The sequence below is a fragment of the Balaenoptera borealis genome (genome assembly GCF_965194805.1).
Source record: "Balaenoptera borealis genome assembly, chromosome: 21".
Taxonomy (NCBI): Eukaryota; Metazoa; Chordata; class Mammalia; order Artiodactyla; family Balaenopteridae; genus Balaenoptera; species Balaenoptera borealis.
Window position 1 is genome coordinate 22,685,710 of NC_138880.1, and position 22,002 is coordinate 22,707,711.

General features: G+C 36.5%; 1 protein-coding gene across 1 annotated transcript in view; it reads right to left on the reverse strand.

The window, feature by feature from the left end:
- The window catches only part of LOC309619762 (uncharacterized protein), a 434,282-nt gene that overhangs the window by 313,954 nt on the left and 98,326 nt on the right, over window positions 1-22,002 (reverse strand). Inside the window, exon 4 of the mRNA XM_082375436.1 lies at window positions 5,803-5,882. Within this exon, the coding sequence (XP_082231562.1) occupies window positions 5,856-5,882 (27 nt within the window). The 3' untranslated portion in view covers window positions 5,803-5,855. The remainder of the gene's footprint in view (window positions 1-5,802; window positions 5,883-22,002) is intronic.

Here is a 22,002-nt window from a genome sequence, read left to right on the forward strand (position 1 = left end):
TCATATCAATAGAAACAGAAAAAGCATTAGATATAAATTAATATTAAATCAGGATCTTTAAAAATTTCAAGATGCAAACAGAAGTGAGCATTATCGACCTAAAAGGAAATTTATCAAAATCCCACAGAAAATATAATTTTAGTGGAAAAATGTTAGAAGCTTACTTTAAAAAGTCAGAAATAAGATACAGATACCTTTTTTACTATTTCTATTCAATGTTCTAGCTAGAGAGATAAGACAAAGAAATAAAAGATATAACAATTGGAAAGGCATAAATAAAAGTGTCATTATTTACAGAAAATATAACTGTCTAGATGAAAATTCCAAAAAGACATACAGATAGATTTAATTAAATGAGAGAGTTTAGCAAAGAGACTGGATATAAGACCAATATGCATAATTAAATGCATCTCTATACAGCAGCAATTAATAGAAAGCATTTTGAAAAAAAGATACTGTCTGCAATAGCAATAAAATATTCTGTACCTAAGAAAAAGTCTAACGAAAGATAATACAAGAGATGTATACAGAGTATTATTAATCTGTATTAATAGCAAAAGAAGAAAACCTAAATTTAAAAGTTGATTTAGTCTGGGTCTCTCTATCCACTAACGGTAGAACCCGAGAAAAAGCTTTTAGTAAAAGTCATTTATTGAGAGCCTGATCTCATGAGAAGGAATGAGGGATGAGGGACGTTAAACTGCAAAGGAGAGAGATCCAACACAAGGAGGCATTTTTTGAGCTGGCCATTTTTACACGCAACTGGATATTTTCTGCCATGGAATCATCTGAGAAACCTTATGAAAAGCATCTCATGACCTTTCTCTCTTGTGAATAAAGGCAGTTGCATTTATCTATTGATTCCCATTTCCCAATGATCAAGCGTTGCTAAAAAGGGTATTAACTACTCTGTCTTCCAGGATGTGCCATGAGTGGTTCCCAACAGACCTCTTATAGTAAAGAAGACCCAGCCTAGGAAGCAAAAGAACTGTCATGAGATTGAGGAGGGGCACTGTCAGATTGCACATATGTGAAGCCAGTTAAAGTTTGCATGGAATTGGTCACCGTGGCTGTGGCTAGAATGAGAAGTGAGGCTGAGAGGATTTGCAATGATATACAAGAAGCATCCAATACAGACACATACCATGTTCATTAACAGAAAGACTCAATATTGTAAATATGTCAATTCTTTCCACACTCAATTCCAATCAAAATCTGAAACTTTCTTTATGGACTTTGCAAGCCCATTCTAAAATTATATGGAAAACCAAAGGGTCAACAATAGACTAGACATTTCTAAAGAAGAATAACATATGGGTTACTTGCCTCACCAGTTATCCAGATTTATAAAGCTAACATTATAATGTGGCACACAAACAATTGACCAATGGAAGGAAAACCAGTTGCCAGAAATATATCATACATGTGGAAACTCGATATTGATGGATATCAGATATTCTGTACACTATTGGGGGGAAAGGTGAGTAAAGTACGTTTGGGTAATTAGTTATCGCCATGAAAAAAAAAAAAGAAAGAAATTGGACTTCTACCTCAGACCATTTACAAAAATCAATTCTCATTGTATTAAAAACTTAAATGCAAAAGGCTAATTTCCAAATCTTTTAGCAGAAAATAAAGGGGAATATTGTTAGTATCTTAGGATAGAGAAGAGTTTCTTGAAACAATTAAAGTAATTGATAAAATCAACTTAATTAATGTTAAGAATGGCTGTTAATCAAAATATAACACAAATAAACGGAAAAAAAAATGACACAAATATTTTCAGAGAATTTTTTTAACATGTTAAAGCCATCTCAATGTTATACAACCTTGAATGGAATTAGAGCCAGATAGTAATCCAAAGGCAGTAAAGTAACAGCTCACTACCCAAGAACAGAACAAGCTGTGTCCTCAGTGTTTTTCAACACAGGCACTGTTGGCATTTGGGGTAGGACCACTCCTTGGTGTGTTAAGACTATGCCACGTGTTGCTGGAGGTTTATCATACTGACTTTCACCTCCTAAATGCTAGGAGCAACTATCAGTTATCATGACAACAAAAATGTCTCAGTACATTTTAAGTATTCCCAGGAATTGGGCAGTGCCTCCACTGGTTGAAAATCAATTTGATTCTACCTAGAAAATACATTTTTTAAAAAACAGAATAAGAGAGAGAACTGAACCACAGTTGAGGGCTAAGCTTCCAAGTCATGGAGAAAACCAGATGTTTTTGCAAAGAGTGAAGGAGTTAACTTCCACAGCTTGCAGGCCTGTCTGAAGCTTCAGGAATAAATCTGGGGGGAGGCCCAGTAAGGAAAGCTTATTTTTTTTCCCGGGGCATTGGAGTGCAACCTGGAGATCTCTATCTGGAGAAAAGGATAAGAAACAGATTTTGAGGGAACTGAATCTCCCATTGGATGATTTCCCCAGACAAAAACCAAGAAAACTTCCAAAACCATCTAAGAAAGACCATGGAGTTTTAAAAGAACTAGGTTTCTTGACTTATATATTGGGCCATCAAGGAAGGGAGTACTGAGGGGGAAAATAATGTTCCATTTCATGGCCAATCAGGGCAGAAAGAAATACAGGAGGAAATAATAAAGTGCCAACTCCCAAAGATGAAATCATGGCAAATCCCTGGGGCTTGAGAAAAATGAAAAGGGCATATAAAATTACAAAGCAGCCAAATGTCTGTCCCAGATAATGGACACAGGTGTATCCCTTAACGTGCCCAGATTCTATCCTACTTATCTAAGATTTATAGATTAACTTGTGTAATTATTATTTGTTGCACAATAATATTGGGTTCATGTAAACTCAGTTTTCCAAGTCTGTAACTCATGTAGGATGATTATATAGTCACTTAATAATAAAGGAAACATGGACTAAAAGCATTTAGCTATAAAGATTAAATTTACAGGAACACTGGAGAGAGCTTTTGCTTACAAAAAGGGCCTATACAGTAAACAAAAAGTAATATTAATGAAATAATATATATTTATCATGTATAATATAATAAATCATGTTATAGTAACATAATAAATTATGCATATGTTATGATAATGTGAAAATGAAAAATAATATATAGTATATATAGTAAACATAAAAAAGATGAAAAGGATTTGTGTAAGCTAATAGCATTGGTATTCAGCTATATACTGCTTTTTAAACTACTAATGATTATCCATGGTTATAAGAGTAAAGGTCATCATCAGTCTTCTACATCACGTAACTGGATTTTTCAGAGACCCATTCACCTGCATAAAGCCATGTCCATTCATTCATGCATTTATTCTTTCAATAAACACCAGCTCTGTCCCTACCATTTGCCAAGCACTAGAGAAGTAGTTAGGAATCTCTGCCCTATAAAAGATTATAGCTTATTAGGGAAGGTAGAGAAACAAAACTAACACTAGAGTTACAGAAGATAAATTTTTTCATAGGGAACACTAAACAGCTTAATAATGTATGTATTACGGGAGTCATGGGGACAGAACAGAAAGCAGTTTAAACGATCTTCCTAAGGGTACACTGATTTGAATTTTGAAAGATATATGGTAGTAACTAGGAGGAGGCATTTGAGAAAATAGAATAGCATATGCAAGGGCCAAAGGTGTAAAGTAGTATAAACCTCAGTAACAGGATAGGGCTGAAGCACTGGATCAGTGTGGGACTGGGGCAAGTGTAGAGTGTCAGGCACAGATCCCAACAAGAACTTTGATAAGCCTAGGCCTCCAATTTAGAACCGTTACTGGAAGGCATAGGGATTCACTAAAGGAATTTAAACAAGAAGCTGAAATGCTCTGATTTACATTCTGAAAGATCTTTCTGTTAGGGGGATGGAGGGTGGCCTGACTCAGGACAGGGATAACAGTCGGTTTTGCAGTGATCCAGGTGAGACACAATGAGGGCTTAAAAGCAGGCAGAGGCAGAGGATTTGAGAGGAAGAGGACTGATAAAAAAGGTTATTGAGGAGGCAGACTTCACAGAATTGGTGGTTGATAGGATTGGTGGAGATGGAAGAGAGGTAGGTGTTCTGGATAACTCACCAGGTTCTGGCTTAAGTATCATTTGCCCTACAGTTGGAGAACTTTAGAAATGAGAGTAGGCAATAGAGAAGAGAGTGAGTTCAGCTGGGGATATGTTGACTTTGAGGAATCCAGGAGACACCCAAATAAGAAGAAACATTTCATAGGCAATTAAATATATGGTATCTACACTCAGAAATAAGGTCTGGATTTAAGAGTCAGATGTGTTTGCCTTCACAAGTAGCAGCTGATACTAAGTTGGAGAACAGGGAAAATAGAGAGTGAGAAGAACCAAGCACAGCATCATGGAGATAACATTTCAAGGACCAAGAGAGGAAGAGCAACTACAAGAGACTTAACAAGAGCAGCCAGAGAAGAACAAAAGCAACAAAGAGCCACGTCCTAGAGGCCAAGGACAAAAGAAGAATGATCACAACAGGAGGATAAAGAAGATTACAAAATTGTTCATAAGTCATTCATTGTGCTTATGAATCAGGAGGCCACTGGCCATGCTAGGGGCAGCAGTTTAGGTGGAGTGAGGGGTTGCAATGTTGAGAAGTGGGGGAGAAAGAGTGAGATGGGGAGGAAATGGAGATTCTGATGAACATAGCTCTTCCAGAAACTTAGCTATGGAGTCAAGAAGAGACAGTGGCTCGAGGGGCTCAAGAGATTGAAGGAGGGTTCTTGGCCCTATGTTTCTGTACACAGTTCACAAATGCACAAGTATAGCATGTGGATACACAAAGAAATGTGCCTTCTTTATTTTGTGATTATTCCACTCAATAGGGTAGAATGGAATACATTTAATTATTATAAATGTTCTCATTCTCGTACAGCTTAAATGGTCTCTTCTGATGAGTCTACCTCTTTCAAGTAAATGCCCTGTTCTTCCCCAAGAACACCTGCATTAATGACACCATTGGGGGGTTAATATGTGCAAGGCACCTGTTCAAGAATTTTATAAAAATTATTTAAACTGTCATAACTACCCTATTTTTACTTCAGTAATAAGGAAAATGAGTAATTTGACCAAGGTCAGGCAGCTAATAAGTGTTGAAACCACGATTCAAGCTTATGCAACCCAACTTCAGGGCCTGTGCCCGTAGCCACACTTGGCTAACACCATGAAGTTGTCTGGGCATGTGGAGGATTGAGAGAAATGAGTCCCTAGGATCCTTACGGTCTCTGCTCATCCAATGACTGGATCTGCTCCCTGCACTGGTGAATGCTGAGGTGCAATGGGTCCCCTCTGATCCTCAAGCTGGCAAGCACTACTAGGTTCTAATGATGGCCTATGGACACCAAAACCTCCACACACTGTGGTCCATTTCTCCTCTGCTTAGGCTCTCTCAGCATCTCTTTGTCCCTTTCCACAGCATCTAAGGACATCTGGAAGTCCCACGTGTCCCCTACAGGCCTGGGAACTAGTGGCTCTGCCTTAGGCACATCCTCCTTCCATCACTGGGCGCTGTTTCCTTTACATCGTGTTGAACACTGCAGCTAGCTGCACCCTCCCCCATAATGCCTGTCATCATTGCCCTACATCTTCCTCTCATTTCGCTGCTTCAGGCCTCAGGTCTAAAGAGAAACATTTCTCATTTCTGTCTGTCTCCGACTCTGAGTTCCAGCTACACTTTGCATATAATAATCAGCCAAATTTGTATGTTAATGGGAGCTAAAGAAACTTAGAAAAGGCCTATCCTTCTCACCAAAAATTATTGCCTCACTGCACACTCAAGAAATTCAGCCTTATGACTAAAGCTCATCAGTCCTACCTTTGTTCCAGGCAGAATTGTCACTGTCCTCTTATTCTGTGGGGCGACGGGCCTCATGGCCCAGCTGTACAGGTAGGAGGCTGGAAGAGAACATGACATTAAAGGGGAAATTAAAGTGCATTGGTTTAATATCTTTAAAATATTATCAACAGATATGTGCCTAAAAACCTCCTTTATGATTATAAACAAGTCTAAGTAAAGTCTTCCTATTCCCCTCTCCCTAACACTGTTCTTCCTTTTAGTCTGGGAATTTAATCCTGTATTTGGTCACAGATTTGCCTTCTATAATTTTATTATAGCCCTTTTTAATTTTTGCAGCCAGAGTGGGAGAGACTCAAGCTTGTCAACATTTTGCATCTTGAGAAAAAAGATTATTGTAACAAGGTACTTTTATTTAGGACCAGAACTGACTTGGGTGTCTACTTTAATGAGTCATACACAAATGAGAAATTTACTACTACATATGCAAATATTTTCATTACATAAAGAAGACATATTTTCCTTACAGGAGTTCAGCTTACAGATTTAGAGAGTAATAAAAGAACTACTGGTATTATTTACATCAGCAACACAGATACTCTAGCTTTAAAAGGTGGCATTGATACTTATTATAAGCCTGACTTCTCCATCTGCTTTAATGAATGCGTTCACGAATTATATGTATCTGCGTGCAGTAAGCCATCAACCAACAAATCTTATTGCTGGTTCTTTTAATGTAAGTCAGAAAATCATCTACAAGCTCATACAAATTAACAAGTGAAGCAATAAGACTGTAATAGATGAGCATATAAGAAACATGATCAAACATTTCATACAAGAGAAAAAAACAACTAATAAACATATAGGGAAAGAACTTTTTCATACTGAAGAGCAGTCAAGAAAATAAATGATGTATGATTAGTGATCTTTCAATTAAGAAAAACTTAAAATGATAACACTCAATTATTATAAAGTTGAATGAAAGTAGGACCCTCATATGTTTATAACCACATAACAGCTTTAGAAAACAACTTGGAAATACTCTGAGACTATATTATAGTCACACACTTGTGCCAAGTAATCCTAATCCTGGGAATTTATCTTAATGAAATGATCCAAAATAAGAAAAACAATTTGGGTTCTACAATATTAATTTGGAGTTGGCAAACTTTTTCTGTAAAGGTCCAGATAATAAATATTTTAGGCTTTGTGGGCCATAGGGTTTCTGTCTTAACTACTCAACTCTGCCTTTACAGTGAAAAACCAGCCATAGATGATATGTAAATGAGTATGTTTGGCTGCGTTCCAATGAAACTTTATTTACAAAAATAAGTAGTGGACAGGATTTGGCTTTTGGCCCAAACTCAGCTTCACAATGTTATTAATGGCAAATGAGTGGAAAAATCTAACAAATCTTAACAATTAGAACATAGTTGCATAAAATATGATAATCCACTTAATGGTTGATTAGGTAGCCATTAAGATAACAACAATTATAAAAATTGTAGCAGCATGGGAAATGTTAAGAAACAGGATCCAAAATTATATATACAGCAAGAATATAAACATATAAAATTCTATCCATACAAGGACAAAGGCTAAAAGGGAATACATAGAAATTGCAAATAATTGTTTGCTATGATGGATGAGATCTGGAGCTTATTTTCATCATCAGTATTAAAAATTTGCTTGAGAGGTAACACAATCTTTAAACACTCGGAGCGACGCTGTATTGCTGTCATCACACGGCATCTGCCCTTTCGTTAGAAAAAGTGCTGGGAAAACAAGGCAGAGGCTTTAGGTGCTTCAGTAGATCTAGGGTGATCATGTGTAGTTTCATAACCACAGACAAATTCTTAACTCTGGTCCATCATCTTGCAAATTGGCTACAATGGCCACAAATAATCAGATGAAAAATTTGCATGGCTTAAACAAATCCCTTTGCACTACTGGGACCAACTCAAAGGGCCTATCAAGCTAATGGTCGATTAACAGCATGTCATCATAGAGGATGGTGGCCCATATATTTTAGATCTCATCCTTGTTGCAGCATGCCAGAGCCTTCCTTAAACAAAATCCCATATTTATCACCAATTGAGCATAGCTTGAAGCCATGGTCATAAAATCTTTATACTGCTGTATACTACTTAATACTGCTTACTATGTTTATGCTACCTCCTTTGGTCTACAGAACTCACTGTAAAAGAATATTGGAAAATTTTAATATAATTCTTGATTTCTACGGGCACATTAAAAACATACATAACCACTCTATAGTTTGATAGTTAACAGCAAGGGTCTGGATCCAGACGGCCTGGATTTAAATTCCTGTTCCTTAACTTACTATATGTATGAACTTAGGCAAATTGATTAACTTCCCTATGCCTCAGTTTCCTCATCTGTAAAATAGATATAGTAGCAGAACCTACCTCCTAGGACTGATTAAATCAATTACTGATGCAAATTGCTTAGACTATAGTTTAGCATACTCAGCAATACTGAGGATGCAGTGTTTCTGAATACTTAGTAATTGTCTATTATTGTCTTGAAAAACTATATTCCACTAATATTTTATTTCAAATCACTATTGTTCATGGAATTTTGTCTCACCACTCTATTCATATTATTTTCTCCTCAGGCAGCACATAAAAACATATGTCAATTTCCTAAACAGACAATGGTTCAATACCACATCTCACAAATCTATAGCACTGTAAAAAGTGCAATGGAAAAAAATCAGATTTACTCCGGTAATAATCTTAATTTCACTGTTCCTCCACAAACACTGCTTATTATCTAAAAGCAATACTGACAGTCACTTTCCCCCACCCCCAGTCTCCAAGAAACACTGCTAATAAGGTGCCAAATTTATCTTAGACTTTCAGTGGGAGCTACATGGGAGATGAGGTGGGTCCTCTCCAGGACGGTTCTAGGAAGCAGGTGGAAAATTCGTCCCGGGATTTGTGCTGTCAGACAAAAGCAAGGACCTGACCAAGCAACACAGTGAATCTTGTATTTTTTATTATAAGTCATAATCAGCATTCATAGGATTTTCAATAGTTGCTGTCAACACCCTGCATTTATTATCCAAGTGTCACCAGTTGAGCAAGTTCGTAAGGTATATCATATTCTGAAAACAGCATAGAAGAGTTGAAAAGTAAATAATATATATAAGTGGGTAATAGCATGCTTTATTTGCTGCCATTTGTAATAATAAATATATTTATACTTTCCTACTTATACTAACATCACCATTTTTACACTTGCCAATATTCCTTTTGTAGTGTAGCACAAAGTTGCTTTTCCAACTTTGCCCATAAGTCTTTTGCAGATTTTTCTGCTCACCTGTTAAGTTTAGCCAGACTTCACGAGCCTCCTAACAAAGTTGATGACCAGATTATAGTTTAGAAGTAGTTATAATCTCAACTGGAAGGTCAGTATAAAGAAATTTTATAGAAAATATTTCCAAATACAGTCCAAGATGCAGAAATGGTTAAAAAAAAAAAAAAAGTTTTGGAATGTTTGTTAACCAAAACAACTTGTGGCTTACATAGCAATGTATTCATTGTATGTCTTATTATGCAAGACATGTTCCAAAGAAACATATTCAAGATGCAAATTCCTGAGCCCCACCCCGGCAGATTCTGATTCAGCAAACCCAGAATGGGGCCCAGGAATCTGCATTCTTCCTAGGTATCCTGCTGTCTTTTATTGAGTGTATCTCAGACCACATATTGATAAAGACTGTGACAGACAATCACAATGTTTCCACACCTCCACCATCACAGAATATTGAGAGGATGAATTTATGTAGTAGTTTGTATACCTTTGTTGACAAACAAAATGATTTTGAATTAGGTTCTAAATGAGGCTTTGCTGCTTTGTGTGTGATCACCAGGCCAAGATACTTGGATTCTCTCATACTTTATCATCATAGTTTGTTGGTTACTTCCCCAGCACCTCTTACCCGAGACAGCAACCTGAATTTCCCAGCAATGCAGTTGGTGTGGGATTTGATCCTTCCTTTAGCTCCAGGTTGGAAGTTGGTTGCCTTAAGCCATTCAGCAAATCTGATCCCATTAATCACAGAGATTAATTCAAAAGGAGGGACACATGACCCAAGTCAGGCCAGTCAGGGCCAGGAAAACTCACTTCAGGGATTTTATTTGAAATATCAGGAAGAGAGACTCTGTTTACTGGTGGAAGTGCCAGGAAGCATGTGGCTAGGAGCTGCTAGCCCCTGATTTGGGCCCCAAGCTGGGAAAACAGGACTGAGAAATAGAGCCAGGAACCTGAGCCTAATATTGGGATCTGAGTCCTGGATAAAGTCTCTCTGTCACTTGGAACATTCAGTTCTGTGAGCCCCCAGAGTCCAATTTTCACTTAAGGTTGTTTGAATCAGTTTTGTGTTACATGCAACCCAAAGCATCCTAACTGATGTACCTGTGAAATGAGAACATTTTGCTAGATGTCTTCCTTTCAAAAATATCTACGATCTTTAAAATTCTTTAAAGTTGAAAATTAGATTGATTAAATTACCCAGTAATATCCAGACAATGCTCTGCACACAAATTGAATAGAGGCCTTATCTTCTGTTAACTTGTAAACTGACTGGGAAATTTTCAACTGGCTACTCTTTGGCAAATATCTTGGGAGTAGCTCTTAATTGGGCCAAGTACTAAAAAGATGTGAAATGGGGTATAATTTATTATTCTATGTCCTATTGGACACACTACGAGCCACCAATAATTGAATTCTTTTGTCGATCTTAACCAAAGGGAGAGTATGATCTAGACAATGGGTAGACTGGGTAAGATGAGAAGAGGAAGAACTTTAGCAGAGATTAGTCTACTGAACCAGGTGTCACAATGGATCTTAAGGTATTAAAGATGGTCATTTCACTGAAAGGAAATGAGTTATTAGCAATGTATCAAAGAGTTCTTCCAAGAAATGTAAAATTATATTTTTCCCAATTCCAAAATACATTTCAGTTCAATTCAACCAAATTCATTGTCATCTCAGATATACATTTAGGAATTATTTTCTTATATTCTAAATCTTCAGATCATGTTCCACATAATACAGGTTTACCATAATGTTTTGGGAAGTAATTAAATATATTAAAAATAACATTTGTGTTACCATATTGCTTTCCAAATTAATATGTTGTTACACGTGGTATGACATATTCTGGCCATCTCTTTTGAATTAATTGGGATTACAAGCCCTCTGCTTTAGACTCATCACTACAAAAGAATCTGTCAGATAACATGAAGAGATGGAGCCAAGCATAAAGCTAGATCTTACAAAGCTTACATTTTTCATCTCTGTAAATCATAATTTCAGTGTTTGCAACATTCTGAGTTCAGACACCACAGGCAGTAATAACTGGCTTAAATGCTTTCACGGTACAGCTGTTTGCAACAATACCTCCATTCATAACTCTCAAAAAATAAAATGACAGCTCCAAGTGCCTTGAAAGAACATATGCTCCTCTTTACATTGTCCTACAGGTTAACCCCCAGGATGCTCTCAGCTCCACACAAAGGTAGCGGTAAATGAAAGCATTACGTCCAAAGTTATTACACAAGGCCGTGGATAACTACACACATCTCCGTGTTTTCTCAGTGAGGAATCTATGTTTGAATTGCACTGTGAAATCATTCTTTGTGTTCTGGTGAATTTGTTCATATTAGCATAAAAACTTCAAAATATCTTATCTGGTTGTTAAGCAGAATTACACTCAAGTCCTGACAGAAGTGCTGCAGTAGGGACTGCATTAGTGGAGACCCTTTTTAGTTGGACATTAATGAAACCCAACTCAAACTGGCTTATGGAAAGGGGGAATGTAGTGACCATGCAATTGGAAAGCTGGAAATGGATATATCTTTAAGCAAGAGATGGGTCTCAGGTTAAAAATGTACTTGGAGAGCTCTGCCTCTCTCCTTCCCCATCTTTCAGCGAGGCTTATCTCTACTTGTTATATCACAGGCAGACTCTTCCTGTGTGTGTGTCAGACAAGATGACATCCCTCAGCCCCAGATGCACATGTGCCCTGCTTAGCAATCACAGTGGAATTAGACATCCTCCACCCATCAAAGCCGTATATCAATCTCAGAAAAGACACTAATTTATTTTTCTTGAGTCACATGCACATTCCTGAATCAATCCTTGGCACACCAATAGCTAGGCTTGGCCACATGCTTACCCAAGAAGTGGGGACAGGTCATTCTGATTGACATCACCTCCTGGATCACTAAGAATGGGGGAGGAGTAGAGAGGAGGATGGGAAATAATACTGAGCAGACAAAATCTACAGCTTCCATCAGTCCCTGCAAACCTTCTGTCCTCCTGATAAAAGTACAGGCCCTAGAGAAAACATTTTCACCATATGGAAAAGATTGTCCCAATAAAGGGGATAGATCCTATAGGTTTTTATAAGTTTTCATTTGTGAACATTTTTAAACCAATCAGTCAGCACTGAAAGATCATTTATACCTGAACCAATGCATGAGTGGCCATTTGTATATAATATTTCCTATGTGGATGGGGGACATTTGACATTTTCTGAAAATTCTAAAATCATGTGAATAATGTGAAGTCTTGAATCTGGAGAATATAATGGGTAAATAGAAAATAAATCAGGTGAATGCTTTACACTCAAAGCTTGGGGGAGAAGGGGATCTTCAACTAGATTATAATATGGGAAATAAATTACTTCCCAATGAAAATTTATCACTTGCATTTAAATTCAAAATGAGGAATTTCACATTATTTTACCTCATCAAGTTAAAATAGTCATTGGATTTAATTATGAAACTTACAGAACATGGCTTTTCAGTATCAATAGTCACACCTACTTCCATCCTGAAAATAGCATAAACACTTAGGTTCAAAATTAAAAGCCATCCCTACCCTTAAAGTGGGTGATTATTCTCGTACCCTAGTTTAAAGCTTCTTTGGATAAACAAGTATTTCTTAATGTGCTTTCCAAATTCACATAAAAATGGTCAGTGGGAAACCAGTGTGATATTATTGGGACTAATTCAGTTCCAACTAACTGAGTGGAGTTTAAAAGGGAAATGGTTATTCTTCAACTGCTTTCTCTAAAGTTTGACAAAATTGTAGACTCAAGAATTTATTCACAGGTTTGAACATTCACACTGAACTCTGGTCTTTAGGAACAGAGCTCTCTAGCTGGTAAAACAGGTTCTTATTTTTGAGGGGAAAAAAAAGAAGTTCCTGAACCTAAGAACAGCAATTTCCTGCTTACGAAGCAAAGGTTAGATCTATGTATGCTGCCTGCTGTGCAACCTTTATGTCATTGTGGAGAACTTGTCTAGGAGGGTAAAAAAATAGTTAGAAAACAGAAAAATAACTATAGAAACTGTAAAAAAACAAAAGACAACTATAAATTTAAAGTTGCTATTATCACTCATGCTTATTATACAAGAGAGAAAACAATGGCTGCGTTAAAAATTAAGACAAAAGTATAATTTAGTGAGTTTACTGATCCCAACAGTTTCAGAGGCAGGTAAGAGTTTTTGCTAACTCACAGTGTGGCTAGAATCACTAATTTGGCTATTTCCTCAGTAGGGATCTCAACCAATAAAATATGGTTTATTTCACAGTCTTTCAAATTCATGAAATCCTTACAGTACTTTTATTATTTCTGAGATATAACAGAAAACTCTTTCTAAGAATATTAGTTTTGTTTCACTATGCATACAAGATAAGAGGACTCACACAATTGCTTTCAACCCTTTGTTTCTTTACTAAAATCCAACTGAAACTGCAAGTCATTTCTCTTTTGACTGAAGTTTATCCCCAACCTATAAATCCCTTCTTGGTAATTGGTATGGTGAATTCACTGAACCTTTCTTACTTTATAACAAAGTTTTTCTTTCTCTCAATTCTCCCAAGTATAGAAGCTTTAAATAACCACGTTTTTAGTGCTGTTCTCAGAATGAAATTTTTTTAATTAATATTTCCACATATTTTTAAGTTGAAACAAATCTAGGATTCCATTTGCCGTATAATCTCGTCACTGTTCTAGAAAACAAGCTAGAAACCAAGTATCATTCAAAACTCTCAATTTTTTAATGTAATTAATCATTGTTAACTTCTTTAATCTTAGCAGGCTCATCTAACCAAGTAAGTATTTTTTCAGTTTATATATGTTATTTGCCAGCAAACTAAATTCAAATATAACTAGAACAAGATATAAAATTGGTAATGGTTAACAATTACAAAAGATATTCTTTAATTACGAAACATTTTGATCTTTCATTTCAACTTATCTAAAGATGTATTTTTAGAGTGGTTAGACCAGGCCATATAAAGGGTGTAAAAGATGCTATGACTCAATTTTACGACATGAGAGTGGACCCATTCCACCCATGTCATTTAGAGGCCAACTCTATGCTGCCTCAGTAAAAAACTACCTTTGTGCCTGGGGTATAAGAGATTCCAACCTGTCTGAGCATGTCTAAGAAACTGACAGTATAGGCACAATGATTCAGAAGCCTCTTAGGAAAGCTACATCACTTTGGGCCCCATCTTATGGAGTACAAAACAAAGTAGAAAGAGTAATTTGTCTTCCTGGATCCTCTTCACTATCAAACACCATCCAGCTTTGGCACTCTAAAGCATGTCAGTTCTGAAGCCTGGTGGAACAGCTGCCGGGACCTACTGTGCTATCCAAGCATCAGGAAAGACTATGGAGCCTGCTGAAATGGCTGCTGAGAGAAATCCCATCTGGTCTCAAGGCCAAAAATCATCGTATCTCTCCAAAGCAACAGAGAATCATTTTTCTCCTGGCCCCTGTGACCATATAATTGATTAGATTTCCCCCTTCTTGTTGGCTGCTAGAAAGCCTAGAGCCAACTTCTATTTCTGGCACTATTATAGACCAGATATCCTGAAAGACCTTGCCAATAAAGATGACTAAAATGTTGAATTAAGAAAAAATAGATCTTTAATTGCATTGCGGAGATGACACAAAAGAAGACCACAGAGGCCAAAATTAAAGTGAAAACAGACACCCAGAAGTTAGACAAGTACCAGTGCCAGCTTTCCCTCCGAGTGCTTGTGCTGAGCCCTGAAGACCTTGAGTTTCCACCATGACAACTGCATAGGGTTTGGAGGGCAAGAGATAAATACATGTCCAGAGTGGGAAAGTGAATAGGAAGATAGGTCCACATAGTGCTGAGATATCAAAGAGCTACATACTCTCAGTCTTAGGACAAGTGAAAAATAAACCCACCTAACAAAAATGGACAGCACAGAAATTTGCCTGTCTCAACCTTGGAGCAAAGTAGAAAAAAAAAAAAGGGATCTTGAGAATTTACACCACTTAAGTTCAAATTCACCTACCCATGTGATATAGAACGCTTGGCAGCGAATTTTATTTGAAGTGGCCCAACTGAAGAGTATGTGTGCCTAAGATGACTGAAAAAGCAAATGTAAACCCTCTTTGGAGTAACATTACTTCAATCCAGACATTAATGAATTCCCATAGTTAAAAAGAATAAGAGCTCTCTGTAAAAATAGTCACAAACAATAAAGGAAACAGTAAAACATAAGATAAACTCAACCAAGACCACAACAGAAAATAACCACAAAGACTTCAAATACTGGAATTTTTAGATTCATAATATAACATAGCTATGTTTATAATCACAAAGAAATAAAAGAGGAACATGAAAAAAAGAGCCAGGAACATGTGACTGTAAAAAACACAAAATATATTTTTAAAAGAATCAAATAGCAGTTTTAGAAATTAAAAACTCAATGAACAGAGTTAAGAGAATAGATGCAACTGAAGAGAGAATTCATAAGCTAGAAGATAAATCCAAAGAAATTATCCTGAATTCAGCTAATGGAGTGACAAAGAAAAATATCAAAAAGAGTTTGAGAGACATGAAGAATAAAGCAAGAACATCTATCTTCTTCTATGTTTTCAACCGGAATTCTAAAAAAGAGAAGAGGCAATATTAAAGAGATAATGACAGAGCACCTTCTAAAGGCTGAATCCCATAGGCAGAATGCACTGTGGCATTTTAGCCCTTGAATCCTTCAGATTGTGCCAAGATGATAAAGGCCAGACTAAAGGGGTGGATACTTAATCAGTGGCTGGACTGACCTCAGAAGACCTCCAGGAATTCCAGCAGGGCAGCAGGTATAAATGCCATGAGGCAGAAAAGGTTAAGCCTAGTGGCTTCAGAGGGGATGGAATAAAATTATCACAGGAGGTTATTGAGTATTACTTCTTAAACTCAAATGCTGCCTATTACATATGGAAATCCCATGAACGATGAAAGGCAGCAAACCAAGGTGACATTAGCTGAATTAATGCTTTGTGGATTAGGACCTTTATTTATGGAAAGGAAGAAACTGTTATATCTGTATTTCTATATACAGATATAACAATCCAAAATCCCTCGATTATGCCTTCCAAGAGGCCAGAAAAATGGAACGTGGAGAAATGCTTAACGTCCTCTTTCTCACTTCTTGGTCTTCTCTTTGTGTCTCCCTGGGTCTATAACTCTCCTTGGAGTTTTCCCTAATAAATCCCCTTTCTGAATGCCCTTCTATTTGTTCCCAGAGCTTTGCATGCCTATCACAGCACTTACTCTACCCTACAGAATCTTAATGTTCTCATAATCTGTTTAACAGTTTGTTCCCTACACTCCTAACTTCAAACTGTACATTCCTACAAAATCAGACCTTAGATTATTAGTCTTTGTATCCTTAGAGTCTGTTAGGATCTAGTTCATTGCCTGGTATATAGTTCAGTATGTTCAACTATACATGAATTGCATACATGTATTCCTAGTTATCACACCCTAATGTGTCAAAAAGGATGAACCTTTCCTCTTTGAATCATAAATGAAATGTAAAGAGAATTGCATTTAATTGAAAGTAAAAGAAAAGGCTAAAGAATAGCATAACACACTACAGCCAAAAAAATTAAATGTTTTAACATTTCCTTATATTTCTCTCTGTATTATGATTTCAGTGACTTTGCTAAGAATTAATTTTGCTTCCAAAATTGTTGACAAATGTTTAGCATTCCTTATTTTCCAGACTGCATAAATTTTATAAAACTTGTTCTTTTCAAACTTTTCTCCCCCTGGGGCCTCCCAGGCCTCCACAGCTGGATGTGTTCTGCCTGCATGGAATCAAACAGCATTAATGCCTCCCCGTCAGCTGGTGCTATCATTTAATACACATCTTCTTTATTCAAAAGTAACACTGCACAAGATTCCTCATTAATTGTAGCAGAAGGTTGTGGAAAAGCTGGTGCTCTTCTGGTATGTGATGTGGAGCCCAAGAACAGAGTTAGAAAAATAGAATGATATGAACATAAAAATTATTATTTCCCCCAACAGTAAGTCCTAAATTATGCCCTAAGAAAGATGAATAATATAAGGGGTATATTTATTATTTTTAGTAAGTTTTCATTTTGACATAATTACAAACTTTCAAAATTAGCAAAAAATGTATAAAGTCCAGTATATGCCTTATACAGTTTTACTATGTCTTGTCTCCTCTCTCTCTCTCATGTACATACACACACTTTCTCTCATATGATTTAGGAAAAAAGTATATATAATATGTATTTTTATTTACAAAGAAGAATTTATAAAAATTATATATATATATATATATATATATATATATATATAATTTTTTCTAAATCATGAGAGGAAGCTACAGGTATTGTGCCCCTTTACCCTTGAATATGTCAGAATGTATTTCTTAAGAACAGAGACATTCTCTTATATAACCATGTACAACTATTAAAATCAGAAAATTTAACATTGACATTATTATCTAATCTATGATCCATTGTCAAATTTTGCCAATTGTTCCAATAATATCCTTTATAGCTTTTTTCCCCCCAAGTCCGGGATCTAAGCCAGGATCATTCATTGCATGTGATGGTCATGTCACTTCAGTGGCCTTTAGTCTGGAATAGTTATTTGGCCTTTTTTTATGTTTCACCCTGTTACTTTTTAAGCCTACAGGCCAGTTATTTTGAAAAATGTCCTTCAAATCGGGTTTGTTTGATGTTTCTTCATGATTATATTCAGGATATGCACTTTTGGCAGAAATGCCATAAAAGGGAAAAACATCGTATCAGGAGGCATCTGAGAGTTTGGCCCATTATTGGCAACATTAAATTTGAAAAGTGTATATATAACTATGTCAGTAAATCAAGAGGTGAGTAATACAAACATAGATTCTTATGAAAGCTTACGAAGAATGAACCGAATATTAAAAATGTGTGACATTCAGAAAGCTAGTATATACTCACACTAGCCCCTTTTGATAAATAGGCAGGAAAATAAGTGAGGTATTAAAAAACAGGACAAGAGAAATTGTTATGGGAAAATCTGAGAGACAAGGACATCTGCATATTAAGCAAAAGCAAGTTGCTAATAGTTTCAGGGAGTATATAGTAAATTGGGAGTCATTTTTTAAAAACTAATTTGAATTCCCCTAGATTCCCTTTCCAGGACATGACTGGTAATTATGTTTATGAATCATAACTGGTTCATAACAGTGGAAAATTTGGTATGTCTCTGGCAAAAAAAAAAGTTATTTCTTTTTAAGTTCCCTTTGGTTCAAAAGCTTTTAATTTTAAAAGGGTTATAGGAATATGCCTTATGACACAGATTTTAGCAAAATTATAAAAATGCAGGTAACTATAAAAATACAATACACAGATTTATGTGTATATGTGTAATATATACACATAGTTCTAATATATACATATATACAAAAATAGAAAATGTGTTTCTTTCCTTTAGTAAAGGTCATAATCCGCAAAGCATTAACTCAGCTAACGTCATCTTGGTTTGCTACCTTTCCCCATTGATGGAGTTTTCATGTGTAACAGGCAGCATTTAGGGTTTAAGAGTAATTCTCAGAAATCTCCCGTGGTAATTTTATTCCAAACCCGCAACTGGATATAGCACAATGCTATTTAGAGTAAAATAGAAGGGAATTTCGATGCATTACAATGTGCAAACTATAATTTCAGTTCCAATTTTCAGAAATTGTTCTGTTAGAAAAAATAACTTCACTGGAAGCTTCAGCCCTGTACTATTTTTATGCAACTCTCTAGGCATGTAAACTTAAAGACCCGGATTGCACAGAGAAGTTATTTTTTATTTGTTTTGTTAAAAACTCTGTTCACTTAGCACTCAAGTGGAGAATGAAGAGATCCGTTGTTTTTTTTGTTTTTTTTTTTTAAGATAATGCTATGATGGCAAGAAGGGGAAGCAGTTAGACTTTTTGCTTTTAGTCCTTATCATTCTCCATGACTTAAAGACATTAATTTTAATGAGGTTATCTCATGTGCAAGGCACCATTTTAAACTATAGTAAAGAATTTTAAGAAAAGGACACCCTATCACTTGAACGATTTAATATTACCTAAGGGTTGGAAAATACATCAAATACAAATAATTTTTGGATAATGTTGTCATGCAGTATTATAATAGTTCACAAATGACTCTGAGAGAGAAGACATCTACAAAAGATTTGTAAAAACAGCATTGGCAAGAAGCTGGAGTGCGGTATAGTTGACTGAGCTTTGTGTGTGCCCCTAGTTGAGAATCTTCCTAGACTTTAATCCCTAGGGAAAGGGATTTTAAAAAAAAAGGGTTCCTTCTTAGATATTACTGAACAATCTTCCAATCCATTTAAACTTCTGCAATAGGACGTAAAACATGAAGTTGTTCAAAGGTAAGGAAAGTTCATGACCAAATGAAGAAAACTTCTAATACATTCCTCTTCTTTTCTAACAAGTCTTTTTGTGTTAACCCCCTTTTGCCCCATTCACTCTGCTGCCTACACAATTAGGCACTTTCTCTTTTGGTCATCTTTCAACAGCTGAGCTCTCATAAGTGTTTCTTCACAAAGGATTTATGGAGAAACAGTTGAAAGTAGACTTGGCCATGGCCCTGTCTTTATAGCTTCTGGCTCCTGAGAAGATAAGAAAACTTTGCCACGTCTCCTTCATGTCAAATAACTTTATCAGAAGGAAGAAATGAGTGAATTATTCCAAGTCACTTAGTGAATCATTGGCAGAGGAAGCAATAATTGCCTTTTGGACCCTGCGGACCCTGCTCCCGTGGTCCTTCATTTCACATCCACGAGAGAGACTGTATGAAATGCACAGCAAAATCATTAACCAGAGCCAATGACTCCAGTACAAGCTCCTCACAACCTACAGCTACTGACAGAAGGTTCTACTGCAGCCCTTAAATATAATCCTGTTTATATGCGAGGCCTTACACAAGAGCTGGTCATTTTTACTCTTTTATTTTTATGTCTGTGGAAAAATCGGGAAGTTGTTTATATGGGGATTGCTGCTAGTTGCCATGGATGAAACGCAGTGACTCCGAGGAAAGGATACAACAGGTTAAGGCATAACAACAGATTTAAAAATATTTAAAAGAAGGGCCAATGGGAAGCAGTTTTCCCGTTTTGTTTCTACATCTTAACAAATGTTGCAACCGCTATGGGTGGGAAGCAGGAGTTTTTTAAAGCAGTTATTTCCTTTTTAAAAACAGTTCCTCCAGTTATGAACGTTGACCGTTTTCACACAAGTAGCAGAGACTAATTTGAAAGAAAACTAAATTCCATGCTGCTTGAAGTGAGATGAAATAGATAAGTCCACATCGTTTATGAATAAAAATGTACAGTACTTGGGGTCACTTATGTTCTTGCAAAGTGTAAATCATTATGTAGTATTTCCCTTGGGAGAGCCCCCTCTTTGGGGTCGTGAAAATAACATTTACCTTAAGTGATCAGTGTGATCATCGACGTCCAATCAATAGCAACACTGTGTGGTTTTGAATCACTGTTTATAACTGGTATATAGTATATATACGAGCCTCACTTTTCTCATCCAAAACGAAAGCAGACATAGAAAAGCAGCAGAAGATGTCAACTGACTGAACTCACACAGAGGGAAAAAAGAGAAAAAAAAACTGAAACCACGAGGGGATGGCTTTGAAGTGGTTGTTTCCTTATTAACCTAAGGGACAACCTGAATCTCTAGCATATCTTAACTAACCCAGGTCCTTTAAAAAAAAGTTTTGGATGTGATTCAGACACAGCGAGCCCCCTAAGCGTAACATTTCCACAGCTGACTTGATTTGCTGGCTTGTGAGCCACACATTAAAAACGTCTCCTGGATAAGCTCCACTGTGGCCTGGTACAAAAAACAGTCGCTCTTCTTTCCTCCACCCACGCTCCTGGGTGATACAGTTGAGAGAGAACTGGGATTTGTAAGAAAGAGACTGATTCAACCTCCCGTTGTGAATTTAACCTCAAAGTCAGATTTTAAGAGAAAGTAAAGCAAGGCAGAAACAAAAGTGCCGGGGCAGAATCCAGCCCTTTGCGTAGTTTCTCTTCCAGTAACCTCTTCCTCGCGGGTTTGTTTACAACAAAGAAAAATTAGAGACAACAAAATTATCTACCTTCAAGACCTGGTTAAAAATAATAGAATGAGCCCACTGACAACTATTTATCAGTTAACAATAAGAGGTAAGTTTATGTATCTATATGGAAAAATAACCAAGACATTGTTAAGTGGAAAAAGCAAGTTGCAGATTAGGGAGGAATCATTGAGTCCATTTTGAAAAAAAAAAGTGTATATTTTTAACTTTCTGAAAGAATATGCAGACATAGCTAATTGCTGTCACTCTAGCCCAGGACACATCCATAGAGGCACTGAGGACACTTTGTACTGGATAATTCTTTGTCGGGAGGCCGTCCTGTGCATTGCAGAATGTTTTGCAGCAGCTCTGGACCCTCTGCCCCCTGCCCAAGTTGTGATAACCTAAATGTTTCTGGACACTGCCAAACGTCCCTTGGGAGGCAAACTGTCCTCAGTTGAGGACCACTGCTCTGAGGAGTGAAGCTGGAGGGGAGACTTTACTTTTCATCTCTCCTCCTCTGAACCACTGGATTTATTTTTGTTTTTTTATTTGATTTTACTACAAACATATACTACTTTCATAAGAAAAAAAAATACTATTTTCTTTTTTTTTTTTGCAAAAAGGGAAAAAGTTTCCAGATTCACCTCAGAGTTTATATATAACGTGGACAAAAAAAATGAACTATATAACTAATAAAAATACTCAATAAAGCTATGTTGCCATTTTGATTGATTTAGTAGCTTCATGTAGTACGTTTACTC